The 15,115-nt window shown below is 43.4% G+C and overlaps 1 protein-coding gene across 1 annotated transcript in view; it reads left to right on the top strand.

The window, feature by feature from the left end:
- Positions 1-15,115, top strand: part of MKL2 (MKL1/myocardin like 2) — a 204,287-nt gene that overhangs the window by 159,821 nt on the left and 29,351 nt on the right. The window contains 1 exon segment of the mRNA XM_025203442.1: positions 10,412-10,552. Coding sequence (XP_025059227.1) covers positions 10,412-10,552 — 141 coding nt within the window.

Genomic DNA, 15,115 nt, shown 5'->3' with positions numbered 1-15,115 from the left:
CCCCACTCCCCCCGCAGCAGCTCGCTCTTGCCCCACATGCAGATCCAGGGGCACATGCCCTCCTGGGGTGTGCATAGCAGCAGGAGTTCCCCCCGCCTCCCTGCACCCCCCAGACAAGCCACTCGCAGTTCCATCCTGCACCCCGCCCCAGCTGTGCAGCACCTACCCCTGCCCTAGCCCCACTCCCTCCCTCACCGTGGGGGCCTCAGTCTTCCCCCACCCCTTAAAAAATAGAAAAAAATATAAAGGGCTACATGAGCTGAAACTTTGAGACAGATGGGGTACGCTTGTTGTTAAAAAAGGTTGAAAACCCCTGGTCTTATTTATGGACTTTCAGATGTTCTAAAAGTATCATACAGAGCAGACATCTTGCAGCATAATGTAGTTGAATTTTTTTCTCCAAAAAGAAGTCATTCTTTCACTATTGAAAAGTGTGCGGACTTGAAAAAATTAAGCATTATGCTCCTTGTTAATCATTTGTCCTTTGGATGAACTAAGTAATATTGCAACTCCAACCATATTAACATCTAGATAAAAACATTTTTTTTTTATTTCCTAGTCCTATGAACTCTGACTTCTGGCCAATAAAATTCAAACAAGTTTAAATGTTCAAAATGAGTTTCTAACCACTGCTCCTTTCTCCAGGCACAGTGCCAGTCTCATGGTCCCCATGCCAAGCAGGCCCTCTTCTCAGTCCCAGCTTCTGCACTTTATTTGCCACACCTTGATGTTCTATCAGTGGGCAGGACTCTGGGAGGAGATGCCCCCTGGCTCGGTATAGCACCTCTCAGAGCTGAGACCTCTCGGAGTCTCCTGGTGCAAGGGCTCTTAAAGCTCCCTCTGCAACTTTCTTTAGTGTATATAAGCCATCCTGATAATTTGTTTGTGTTTATTCTCTGTCCTTCTCCATTGGTGGAGCACTTCTGTCCCAGGCTGCTGAGGCCGTTTCTTTATATCCCTCTATGAACCTGGCCTCCCAGTCTATCCCTCTTAAATGGGACTTACTCCTTTTTCCTTGTAATGGGGCCTAAAGGGGGACCTGTTACAGGCTGTAGAGGTACTTGATTTTCTTTTTAAGTCAGCTGCGAAAATAGTTTGAGCTTTGAAAAAAATTCTCCTTCATATAATGTTTTAGTTGTGTGGTCTGGAATGGATGGTAACACTGTCTGATCTTGCATATTTCTTTGTCTTGAAACATGTTATGAAAGTACAGCTGGAAAACAACTTGCCAAATAGCAGTAAAGATAACATGACATATGTTAGAAGAAAACAGCAGGGTGGTACCTTATTGGCGATCAGTATATTTCATGTTTGACCAGCTCCTAAAAACAGAAGGATTTGTGCATATTTATATAATTATATGGGTAGTATTGCTATCTAGAGTGCCCATCACTCCATTCGTCCAGCCAGTCTTTATCTCCTGCCTCTGAGTTATTCATTCAACAGGCCATTGTAAAATATTCTAATATTATAAAAGGCTTTGTCTGTCTGTCTGTCCGTAATGCTTTATTCATACTCTGATTGGTTGTCTTGGCAGCAAATCACAGTGCTTACTGAAACAACCAATCAGAGAGCTCTGACCTCACCCTGCCTTCCCCTGCTCCTGCCCCTCAGTCCCCACTGTCATGGCAGGCCCATCCATGCCATCCACAGGGCCAGAGGCAGAGAGGCAGCAGCGCGGGGCATTGGGTGCCGGTGCTCCATCCTCGCCCACCCCCTGCCCCCATCATTGACAAGCAGTTGGCTAGTGCTTACATAATATGATATTGCTGGTGTATTTGATTTCCTATAGTGATAGCTCTTTTTGTACCAGCTCAGTCTCTGGTTCTCTGGAAGAGCCAACAAAGGTGTCATGTATTGCACAGTGCTGTTGGGATTTTTGACTGGAACCAAAGACTCAGTGAATAGGCTAAAAGTTTCCACCAAAACTTTTGGTCGCTGTTGATCATGAGTGAATTTGAACTTGTCTAGTTGCTTTTGCATAAATCAGTTATCATTCCCTGAATAAAACCATTCTTGCCTTTTTCTTATTCCTCTTTCACTTTCAGAACCTTAGCCCCATCACCCCACTCCCTCCATTTCTCATCCTTTTTAGTCAGTTTTAGATTTTCCCAAGGTCTCACATGCTACTTTGTAAAATTTGTGTCAGTGGAATTCTGTTCCCCTTTGTGCATCTAAATGGCACCTTTCTGTGTGCCTGCTTGGTCGTTGTGTTAGACTTTGGACATCGGAATCCTGCAGGTGTAGACTGAGCATGCATGATAGGAATACACACTGGCCAGGCACATATGCAGCCACATATGGCTGGGCCACTTGCATTAATAGTCATTGGAAAATATGGATGGATAGAGGTAGTACAGTGAGGAATCTTCTGCCCCACTAGGAGCAAGGCTTTAGGCTACCAGCCATCTCAGTGAGCCGCACATCTTTTGGCTTGCTCCCATACTCCTGGCTCCAGATACCACCCTCTTTTGGCTGCCTCAGTGGCCAACTTCAAAAAGAGTATGAGAGGGGGGCTCTGTGATATGGTAGCTAGACACTGCTGGGAAATCAGAGAAATGCATTTTCAAACCCTCTCTGAGCAACAGGGTCCTAGAACCTGTCTCCCCCAGCTTCCTTCCCCCCAGAGTGTGTTCCTTAACCCAGTAGCTTAATGAGGGGTGGGTACAAGAACAGCAGCTGCTGCAGCTGGCCCTGGCCCTTGCTCTGGCTCCTACTATCCAGGGAACAGACCCTGATAGTTACATTGCTGCCATAACTGGGGCTAAAACAGGGGTGCATTTTAGTTATGGGGTTTTGCCACCTCTGGTTTCCAGATTTGGAGTCAAGTACACATCTCCAGTGAGTGAGCGTACAGAGATATGTGTGTTCCCAGCCCAGGCATGGCCTACTGAACATATTCAGTATGGCCAATTCAGTATGCCCAAAGGTTGAGAACCAATTATGCATCTACACTGCAGGAAAAGTAGAATTGCCACCCGTGTATAAGTAGTATTTTTGGCATTTGCACAGCTGAAAAGCTGCCATTTAGATACCCAAAGGCAAAAAATATTCCATCCATAAATACTTTATATTATGAGTGTTAGTTGCTTATGGAAAATTATTGGTTTGCTTTTATATAGAAATCATAAATCACAATATGTACTTTATATTAGAAATCCCAAGTTCAGATTTGTCATTTGATAAACAATACTTTATTAAGGGAAAAAAACTTGATTCCAACTTAACGTTCATAGATTGTTAGGGGCTGGAAGGGGCCTTGTAGATCATTGGGTCCAGTTCGCCTGCACTAGGCAGGAAATGACAACTGGGGTCAAGTGACCCCAGCAAGGTGACTGTCCAGTCTCCTTTTGAAGATTTCCAGGGTAGGTGACTGCACCACCACTGGAGGGAGTCTATTCCACAGTCTGGTAACCCTGACTGTGAAAGAGTTTTTCCTGGAATTGAGCCTGAAGCAGCCTTCCAGGAGTTTGTATCCATTGCTCCCGGTCTTCTCCTGGGGTGCCCTGGTGAACAGCTGTCCACCAAGTTCTTGATGTGCTCCTTTGATGTAGTGGTAAGCTGCTACCAAGTCCCCTCTCAGCCTTCTCTTCTGTTGGCTGAAGAGGCCCAAGTCCCTTAGCTTCTCCTCATATGGATTGTCTTGAAAGTCCCTGATCATATGGGTGGGATTTTTTGACATGCTAAGAATCCACATCTCATTATGTTTAAGCAAAGTAAAAACAGATATGTAGATGCACTCCCTGCCCCAAGGAGTTTACTTTCTAACTGAGACAGATCACAAGCAACTAAAGCAAAAAACGTAAAGGATGTAGGGAGGGAGGCAGTGATTTAATTATCTTATTATGACTCATCATTTTTAGATGATGAGTGTTTCCTGCTGGCAGTTCCTTCAAATCTTTTTATGTTTTTTTAGATTAACAGTTTTAGAAATACCAAAAAGTATTTCTAAAATGAGCCAAAAATTGATAGAGCTTTTATTTTGGGAGAATTGTATCCATTTTATGGCATTTCAGTGAGTAATCCATTAAAGAATTTTAAATGAATTTGAGAATCACATAAGAGGCAACGGAAGCACTCAAAAAATACGCTTGTTTTCTTATACCTGTAGTTATATGTTTTAAAATAAATATATTAGCTTTTTCAGTATAAGTACAGACAGTCAAAACCCCGAGGCTGAATCGATTCAGTCTTTGCAGGTTCGTCTAAACTGCAGAGATTAAACTGAGAAGCAAGTAAACAGACATTCACTTTTGATTCAGGAAATGCTGCCACATGCCTGCAGTGGCTTAGGTCAGAAGCCAGAGGAGTGCTAGAGCAGCGTTTCTCAACCCATGGGTCACAACACAAAAGTGGGTTGCAAAAGAAGATTTTAAAGGGTTGCTGGAAGATCTGAGGGAAATGTTGTAAGTCTGCATGGAGCTGGCACACAGCGGGGGGAGGGGAGCCATGGTGAGCACACAGCAGGGCAACAGTAAAGCAGCCTGAGAGGGAGGGAGGGGACTGGATGCAGCAGCTGGAGGGGAAGAGGGGAGAGAGAGGGAGATGCTCCTGGTTGGGGACCAGGAGGGTGTGGGTCATGGCAAGCTGATAGTTATGCTAATGGGTCCCAGTGGGAAAGGTTGAGAATCACTGTGCTAGAGTATGCCTGCCAGCCACTGCCAAAGGGGGGGGGGGACTGAATTTCCATGACTTTTCCCCCCTTCCCTGCCTGAGCGGAGGGGGCATGGCCAGGCCCCAGCCCGGGGCTAACACACTGGAGGGTGGAAGTTTAAATCCCCTCCCTGACCCACACAGGACTCCACCCCGGGTCTGCCAGGGTGGAGGGGGCAGTGCCTGTCAGGCTTCTGCCCCACCCTGCCCCTGCTCTCCACTGGAGGGTGGGGAGGGCAGCCCCTGCCAGGCTCTAGGAGGGGGTGGGTGGGGAAAAAAGTAGTGGCAATGAATTCATAAAAGCTTGAACAAGAATAGTCCTTTCTCTGAAGTGCACATGTATTGAACACAGCAATGTGCCACCTCCAACACGTGACAAAGAACAACCAGAATTCTTCTCCTAAGCTAAGATACAGCCCTAAAACACCATGAGAGCGCACACAACTTACTCCAACCTAAAATGGAATGTAATAAACCACAAAGACAAGAGAGCACCTTGTATAAGTCTTACGTAATCCTGAGGGCAGAGTGTCTCCTTACAGCCAGGTATTCAGAAAGTCCTTGGGAAATCAGCAGGGGATCTTAGTTGTTGGAGTGGAGATCCCACAGGCCTCATCTCTACTTGGGTTTTTATAGGGGCACTTGCACCCCCTTCTCCCCCTTGGGTGCCTTGACATTAGTATGCTTGTCACCTGTAGCACCTTTGGCAGGACTCTCATGCATTCAATGTCTTTTGTCTCATCTTAGGTGTTCCAGTCTCCCACCTTTTACAGGTTCTGCTTTATAATATAAATGTAGTTGTCTGGTTTCTTTGGCCCCACCAGCCCAAGCAGTCTGGGACCCTCTCCTGTTCCTTTAGCTATGTCTCCAGCACATACATGTGATGATTGTGCCAGGTGTTTGCCAACACCTCCCACCTCTGTGTGGTCCTGCAGGGCTTGGCCCTGTGCTCACAGGTGGCAGAGGACTAGTCCCTCCAGCCCTGGTTCCCCAGCCTCTTCCCTCTCCCCCATGGCCGGGGGGAGCAGGGGAGAATTATGATCCCTCCCCCTCCCCTTATCAGCTGTGTGTGTGCACCTGAGGCGCACACACAGTTGATAAGGGGTAGGAGGGGGTAGAGTCTGCTGGTCTCCTACTGGCCCCTGCCAAGAGGACCCCAGCCGGGGTCCCGTATCAGTGGGAGAGGGGATTTAAAGTCCCCTCCCTTCCCTTTGCCTGAGCCTGTCTGCTTATGCCCCCCACACCCTCCGCTCCAGCAGCAAAAAGTCTGGTAGGGACTGCCCCCCCACCCAAGCAGACCCAGCTGGGTTTCCCACCCCCACCCCCTTGTCAGCCTGCCCTCACTGGTCTGGCTAGGGAGCAGAGGGGCAGGACCAACCCTGTTCTTTGGAGCAGACAGCACAGCCCAGCCCAGCCCAGCCTAGGGCTGCAAAGTGTCCTGGGACGCTGGGGGACTGTGATTTAACTTGAACCAGGAAGGTTCAAGTTAAATCGCTGGTTTGACCTGGAATCAGTTAAGTCTGATACCGTGTGCAACCAGGTTTATCTTAAACCAGTTTAAGCCATTTTGAAACTGGTTTATGTGCACTTAACTTCTGTTCTGTTACAAGTTTAAACCAGTTTCTGATCACTTAAACCGGTTTATGGGTAACTTCTCTACCTCTCCTAAAATAACATATATTCTTCTGCTTCTGAAAAGATTGCAAGGCCAGTGTGTTGTGGGTATTAATGCAAACCTTCAGTCTTTCTTTAGGGTAGCAGTGGTGAGCTGTAAATATCTTGTTGGATTTTAGGAGGGACCATATGCAGATTCTCTATGCTTAAGGCAAATTCCTTAATCACTGTCCTAGATTATTAATCTAATATCCCAGATTATTACTCTAATATAATCTAATCACTGTCCTAGATTATTATAATTATACGAGGTCAAAACACAGATCCAAGCATTTTGGAATATTTTCCCATTTTGTTTGTTTAGATTTCCTTTAAATGGGTACATGTATATCTCATGTTTATTTATTTCTGTATTTAAGTTGTGCCTTGACCACATCGAAAGTCAATTTACTTTTGGAGTCAATTTGCTTTTCAACACAGTGAGAGCTAGACTTATTTATTCTTAGGCAACCCCCAGACCACCTTCCTTTACCACAGTAAAATATATTTTTATATTTTATTGCAGAGTTCAAATGAAAGAAAAGTATATCCTGGGAGTGTTCATCATTCACAGCACATTTCTTCCTGAATTTCAAACTGAGACACAAATTAGGCTCCATGTGCAGAAAATAAAATTGTGCGTTGAATGAAATAACAACAAACCACATGAAATGAGATCACTAAGTAAAGAGTTAGGTTTCTTATGGATAGTTAAATAAAAATATCCAAAGCAATGCATGCCAAAAGCCATTAAAGCAGTAAGCCTTAGAGAGAGTCACGATAGCAACAACAAAACAACAGAGCACTTGAAGTTGATTTGAAAAGCATTTCAAATGGGGCCTTTTGTCTTCTGGTTAGAGATTGCACACTGCATTCCATCTTTCTACATTCAGATCTAGAAGTACTAAACTGCTCCTCCACAGAATAAAATAGATACTTATCTTCATGATCCTTTGAAATATAAGAATAACAGTGTAGGATGTCTCTGCACATGCCTGCAAATTTTGTTTTGACAAACTTTGCATTTTATTACAACAGAAAAATATATAAATAATGTTTTGAACTTTAAGAAATGTAGCCAGAGCTTTTTGAAGGCTTCCTCCTGCACGTTACCAGGCCTTAAACGGTGTAACTAACTCTGCAAACCCTCAGCTCAGATTGAAAGATAACCCAAAATTGCTTTCACCTAAAGTACTTGCATCTGTTAAGGATTAGATGTTTGACCTTACTTAACAAGCCAGAGTCTAGTGCTGATAATAGTAGTGTAATTAGATTATTTATCTTTAGATGAATTTCTGAAAAATAAAGAATTTTGCTCAGTGAAGCAATATGAAATGATTACTTCCTGTGTTTTTCAAATACTTATTAACCTGGCGCATATTAATAGAAAAGTAAAGAAATAACATCTTTCAAACTACAAATAGAAGCCTTGTTTGTACTTATCTTTATGCATTTCCATTAAGAACTTCAGAAAAGGAAACCAATCCACAAAAACGTGACAAGTAAATGATGGACTCCCCCTACCACCACCCACACTTCTGTCCTACAGTAAATATGAGAAGCCCACAAAGTGTGATAAGCCTTTACATTTCTTTGTGTGTAGGAATGATTGTTGCTTCAGCTGAAAGTTGATAAAGGATAATAGCTTTGTGAATAAGAAAAAATGCATCTAAAGCGTTTTTCTCTAATGTCCATTAGATAGAGTATATCCATGGTATACCTGAGGTAAAATTTTCAATGTAACACAGAAATGTATATGTCAGAATTCAAAATTCAATATTCATAGCTTTTCTTTTGCACAGACAGCAGAGCAAGAGCTAAATGACTGCTAATCCTTAACATAAGCACATATCCCACCTACACTCACTCTGCTACATTTCCATTTTCCTTCATTTTTATAAAACTTACTGCTTTCCTTATGATCTTTAGTATTTAAAAAGTTGATTCAAACTTAAACATTAAGCGTAACATCACATTTAGAATTTTTTCTCTTTTTAATTCTCTAAAATAAAATTGTCAGACTCCTTTAAGGAAGCTCTATAACTTCAGTTAGTGGCAGCTTTATTAGGTTCTCTGTAGGCATTGTATGAAAGCTAATTTACTCCTCAGAGAACAGGTGGGAAGGGTACTTTGAAATTTTTTTTCTAACATAATTGCAGTGGACAGTGTTGGTATTGACTTCAAGAGAAGGTGCTTCCTTATTCTGATGCCTGGAATGAAGGCATTGTTAGGACTTCTTTAAGTCATGAGGAAGACTAGATGGAAATCTTCCCTTTATGTTATATATTTATACCTCTATTCCCAAATAGGTTTAAAGTAGGAGAAAAGGTGAATTACAGATTTTTATCAGCACGTCACAGCCAGCCTGGGCAACTGCCACTGGCCATGGAGCCTGGGCTGCTTACAGCAGGCGGTGAAGAGGCTGCAAGCAGCTCGGGCTCCGTGGCAGGTAAGAGCTGCTCAGAGCCTGGGCTGGCTATGGCAGGCAGCCAGGGGGTTGCAGCCAGTGCACCGGGGTCTGGAGCCCCAACCCACCTCTGGGGCCAGTGGCAGTTGCACACACACCTTGGGACTCACAGCAGGCACAGGGCTGGGGCAGTGCAACCCTTGCCTTACCTCTGCCATCCACCCGGAGGCATGTGTGCACCCACCACCAGCAACAAGCATCAAGCCCTTTGCAGCTCCCCTGCCATCTGCCCCTGGCATGCCAAATTGAGGCATGGGTCGAGGTTGGGCTGTTTTTGGCACTCCGGCCCAAAACGTTGCCAGCCCCGTTCTAAATCATGCTTAAAGTTACTTTTTAACTCCAAAAATTTAGAGAGAAGTATTTTCTCTAGTGATTTGAATATGTCCCAGGTTCTCTTGAGTATGCCCAGTCTGTTTGCCTGTGTAGACATCTACACATCAAGGAGTAGAATTCCTTTGGGCACATAAGTGCCAAAAGATCCATGTAGACAACTAATAAATGGCCACTTAATTGACCAGTGAAGTAACAGAATACTGCCCTTAGCATCTAGTAACAATGACTGTTTTCCCTGAATAGCCATGTTTTTCTGTTGCCTGGGAGTCTTCAAAAATAGAAGAGAAAAGGGTATTTTTTTAAATTAGGAAATACCGTATACCACCAAAATTGCTGGGGAGAATTAGGGCAGATGTACTACCTCAAAACTACCTTGGATCTCTTCTGTGAAATTAACTGTATTTCACAATGAAGGGGATGTTTATCCCTATTAGATGCAAACAAGGGGAACTGAAAAGGGCCTGAGATAATTTTTGCCAGAGATTTTGAGGACTGATATATTGTTCTGATTATATATTGATCTATTTTTCCTCCAAAAAACCCAATGAAAATCGCACACTAATTTATGAGGATTGATCTATAATTGAGTCCCTGACAATCTTGACTCTTGTAATATTTTTGTGCATGCAATGAAAAAATACCAAGCCAGAATTTTTTTTAGTGCAATTCTTTTTTTAGTGCATCTTGAATCAAGGACCAGGACCCAAAGGTTTAGAAGTTTATTGGTAATTATCAAGTTATATTTGGTGGCAAAAGGGGTTTTTCCTAAAAGTAAACCCAGAAATATGGATTTACCTTATATGTAGGATTGACTTGAATTTGGAACAATGTGGTATATAAAGCTTGCTAGGAGAAAGAGACAGAAGTCTATAAAACAAAGAAAATAATTATTTGCCATGTTACAAGCATATTAACTTGAAGGAATAGGCTGACATTAAGAGGAGGAAAATGTAGGTTGAGTTTATAACACCATATATTCTTGACATTTTTCATAGAAATCAGTGGGAATTTTGCTTTTTCCTTCAGTGAAATTAGAAACAAGTCTCAAAGCAGCATAATGGCCTCATCGCAAGAGATGTACAAACCTAGACTGCAGGTATATGAAGAACAAAAAAACCATAACCAAATTATATGTAGTATTGAACAATTCTAATTTGACTGTGGAGAGGACTATACGGGTGGGTAAACCATTCTTGTCCAAAAATCCTTGATTCTATGCACATGGAATGGTCATCATTTTTTACATGGTTTTCATATTTAGATGCCAACTTTAATGTTGATTTTTTTTCTGTTTTTTTTAACCAGTATCCACCATTAACCTCTCCAGTCCTTGAATTCCTAAAACCTCCCCTCACCGCTGAACAGCACACTACACGCTCTACAGCTTCTGTTACCCTGATCACAAATACTGTGTCTTCAGCAAAGCCTGGGCCGACATTGGTAAAGGTAAGTTATTATGAAGGCATTTGGTGTTTGTGCTGTAAATCTGCGCTCTGTTTATAATGACAGGGGATACATAGATTCCTAGTTATGGTGCTTTAAAAAAAATTACATTTGTATCCTGCAAGTGCTCAGAAGAATAGCTGAGCTGTCAGCTGAAAACTACAGCACGCTATCTGGAATCAGTCACATTTTGCAATGTTTGCAAAATGTTTCATTAGCCTACCATAAGTGTGCATGTGTACTCATTACTGTACTCTTCAAGTACAAAAGTAGAGAGAGGTAGAGTTAGTAGCCATGTTAGTCTGAAGTCAGGCAGAAGGTAGGGCATGGTAGCATGCTAAAGATTAACTCATTCAGAGAGTAATAAGCTTTCATAGGTGACAGCCTACTTGGTCAGATGCTATGAATAGACTTGCAGAGAGCATGGGTACTAAATAGAAAGGAACAAATAAAGTAATTTAAATACAAAGAATTGGGAAAGGAGGAAGAAAGGATAATGGAAAGGGGCACAGCTGAGAGAATGAAGGTGGGTTGGAGAGACAAAGCAGTCAACCCAAAGAGTGACACGAGGGTTATAAAAGCTAGTCTAGGTAATGGGATAAGAATTCAAAGTCTCTACTGAGACCCTACGTAGCACAGTCTGGTCTGTGGATATTTTCTTGTTCTGTCAGTTTGTATCCAAGTTGGTTTTTAGAGTTTTGTTGTTTAAGACATCTGCTTTGAGGCCGGCGATGGGATGTCCAGGGGGTTTAAGCATTCTGCCACAGGCTTTTATGTCTTTTTGGAATTGATGTCAAATTGGTGTCCATTCATTCTTTCACATGGGGATCGCTGTGTCTGTCCAATGTGGATAGCAGAGAGGCTGTATAAGCAGGTGATGGCATATATGATATTGGTAGAGAAACAGGTTGGGGAGCTGCCTGCAAGGTACAAGCTTGAGATGAATAAGTTAAGTTTCTGAGGTGTCACCCTGCCCTGTCTTCACATACAAATGAAAATGCATAAAAAGATGCATACTTCAGGGAGTAACCAGAGTCCTCCCATGTTGCTGTTAGGGACCTACGTAATTCGTAGGGGCTGCCCTCCCCCTCCCACCCCCCAATCCTCCACCCCGCAATTTCAGGGGCAGAATGCAGGCCCGGGCAGTCATTTTGCAGGTGATGCGCAGTGCCCCCTCCCCCCCAATGCCTCAGATTGGCCATGGGGCCCTAGTGGCCCTGCCCCTCACTGCCGATTGGTTTGCGGGAGCTGCCTATCATGTAGCCTTGCCCCTGACTGACTGCAAGGACTGTCCATCATGCAGCCCCGCTCCTCACTGCCAACTGATGGAGGGGTGGGAGCCGCAGCCATCTTGCCCGCAGCTCTTTGGGCAGGCAGCTCCCCCTTCCCCACCGGGCTGCTGCAGCACGCTGAGAACTGCTGGCTCCCTCCGTGTTGCCAGCATTTTCTTTTTGGTAAGTTGTTTTTTTTTTTCTTCCCCATGGATTTCATGGGCATCGCCTGGATTTTGCGAAATCTGCAAAAATTCAAATTTGGTAGGTCCCTAGCTATTGTGTATTCTTTATTGGTGAAAGTCATCCTCCCAGCACAAAAAACAGCCAGTCTGGTTTTGTGTGAGGGGCTCAGTAGGAACAGGAGGAATGCATTCATTCCCGCTCCTTGCAGTTCTCTCTCAGTTAACTCACAGTACTCAGGATGTACTGGATCAGGTCAAATTCTGCTCCGTTATAATGATGTTGATTTGAAATGCATCTGCTGAGCTAAATGGAGTTAAACCAGAACACTCACATGAACAACTTTATCAACTTCAGAGACCCTTCAAAAAGTTTAACAGACCACATGCTTAACTAGTATGTGTATATCAACATAGAATTGCCGTTCATAATTTGGTGCTCTAAAACTGTTACCCATTTGTACTGGAGACTGATTCAGAGTTTGCTGAGGAGGAGGATTCCGTAACCAGAGGGTATCTGTACCGTGAACACCAGCACCTCAAGTAAGAGTACAGCTGGAGCAATCTCTAGATGAACACTATTTCTGGGATTTATGGGCTTGCACTGATAACATTCTCATTGATGTTCAGGTTTGAAACACAGACATAAAACCTTGCTTTAACAGTATTATTCCTATTGCAGACAGTTAGAGATATTCCAAAACCAGTCTCCTACATTTAAATGAAATGGGAGCAACTGGTAAATTTCCCAAGGCATGCGATCATTGCCGCAGCCCTTGAGAGGAACTGGATTTTATTCTGAACTGTCATTTCATACATTCTCTATATACAGCTTGTTCACAAAGAGTTTTTGGCATATCTTACTCTATAGGTTGGCATTTTTTAGTTTCCTCCTCAGAGATTAATTTAAGAAAATCCCATGTTATTGGGAATATGGTTTATTATAGAGCCACATTTTAAGGACCCTTGTAAGGGAGAAATTCAAGCAAATACTTATCTCAGCCAAGATCGTCTCTGATCCAAGCTGTCTTCAGAGTGCTGATTTTATTTCCTACCATTATGAGAAAATTTCTAGATACTTTGGGGGAAAGTAGTTCAATTCACAATCAACTGGATGTTTCTATCGGAGCTGAATATGATCTTGAAAGGCTGTTGTTGAGCTTTGTTTAGCATGTTTACTGAGGTGTTGGAAGTGTTAGAACTGTAACCCACTGAAAATTATATCCTTTTAGATTAGTGAAGGACAAAGGAGATGTACTGGGTGTATTATTGAAGATGGTCAGTGCCTTCTTTAGGGAGGATACCATGTTATAATTGTTCGAGAAACCCATTCTGGACATGGACAATCTAGTTATTTTTCTGTCTTCCAGTTTTTGAGAAGGCTGCAATAAGGTAACCGTCATAGTATCTAGTGCCTCAGTTTTGGATTACAGGCCTAAGTATGGGACATGTATTCTTCATGTTAAGTAGTTCTCCATAATAACCCTGTCCTGTCTTTGAACCAGTATTTACCAACTTTTGGATCATGCTGCAGGGCCAGATTTTTTTTGAATTGGCCTTTGTAGAGATGTGGTGGAATGTATACAGAGTTTAGAATTTGATTATAAACAGTAGATTAGGAAAAGGGTTGAGTTTTTTAAAAGCTAGTTTTGGTTCTGTAATTTTAAACATTAGTTTGCACCTGTGTATAGGTGCTTTTATTATAAAACTAGCCAAAGTACCTGGCTTTGCACGGGTTGTGGGTACATTGAAGCGCCGGTCATGCTTACCAGCTGGAGTGTTGTCTGCATGAATGACAACATTATACTCTGGTGTCATCTTCTCCATGGCACACTTGAAATTATGAACATAGTTGTTTTCCTTGTGGAGTATGTCTTGCAACTGCAACACCACCTGCAGGTTGGTTTGAATGACAGTGTTTCAATGCTGCTCAGCTTGCTTTGTATTGTCACCCATGAAATAGGTACCACTGCAGAACTGTTGGCAATATTATATAACCCAGTGATTTTTAACTGGGGTGCCAGAGCACCCTGCAGTGCTAGAAGGCCCTTCCAGGAGTACCACAACATGGGTGGAGACAGATCTGGAAGTAGCTGCGGGTGGAGCCTGTGCTATTTCTGCCACCCTTCCCAGTCCAAATCCCACATGTCCTTCCAGGAACAGAGGCATGCCAGGCAAGTGGGACTGTCCTGCACCCCTCTGTTTCCAGGAGAAGCATGTGGGATCAGACTGGGAGGGCTCTGGCAACAGCATGGGATCTGGCTGCCGGCCTTTGCACTGTCCATTTAAAGGAGCCAGTCTGGCCCGTGGAGCAGCTGTTTGCTTTGCCCATCCAGAGAGGTCAGGCTGGGCTGCAGCAGCCCTTTACACGCCGCATTTGCAGCAGCCCTTTACACTGGAGCAGCTCGGTGTGGGGACATCAGGGCAGGTACAAACCACCCTTCCCCCCACCCAAGCGATGCAAGGGAGTTTTGGCCAGGGCACAAAACTCATTAGTTGTGCCTCTGCTCCTCTCTACTTTAGGTTTAGGAGAAAACCCTAATACAGGCAGGAGCATGCAGCGATGCCCTGTTTAAGAACTAATGAAGTAAGCAGGGGCAGTTCAACAGTGGTTCTGAAACAGGTGCTGCCAAATTCAGAAAAGTTATAGAAGAGTCTCCCGTTTTTAAAACGGTGGAGAACCACTGATATAGCCTGTCAATTCAAGCGGCATCTGTGCCAGAGGACTGGCAGGTTGCCAACACTCATATTCAAAAGAGGCTTTAGATGTGATCCTGGGAACTAAATACCAGTGAGTCTCGCTTCCATCCTTGGCAAGTTGGTAGAGTCTATAAAATCAGCAGTCACATGAACAAATATGATTGCTGGGGAAGTGTCGGCATGGTTTTTGTAAGGCAAATCCTGTCTCACCAATCTGCTAGAGTTCTTTGAGGATGTTAACAAGCACATGTCAACTGGATCCCCTTGTTCATGACATATTTGGGTTTTCAAAAAGCATTCAACAAGGTCCCTCACTGAAAGCTTTTAAAAAAACTGAGTTGCCTAAAAAAACCGAGTTGCTTGGGACTGGAGGGAAGATTCTTCTGTGGATCAAGTGATGGTTAAAAGATATA

The sequence above is a fragment of the Alligator sinensis genome, unplaced genomic scaffold (genome assembly GCF_000455745.1).
Source record: "Alligator sinensis unplaced genomic scaffold, ASM45574v1 scaffold73_1, whole genome shotgun sequence".
Taxonomy (NCBI): Eukaryota; Metazoa; Chordata; order Crocodylia; family Alligatoridae; genus Alligator; species Alligator sinensis.
Note: the sequence above shows the minus strand (reverse complement) of the source record. Positions and strands in the feature narration are given on the sequence as shown.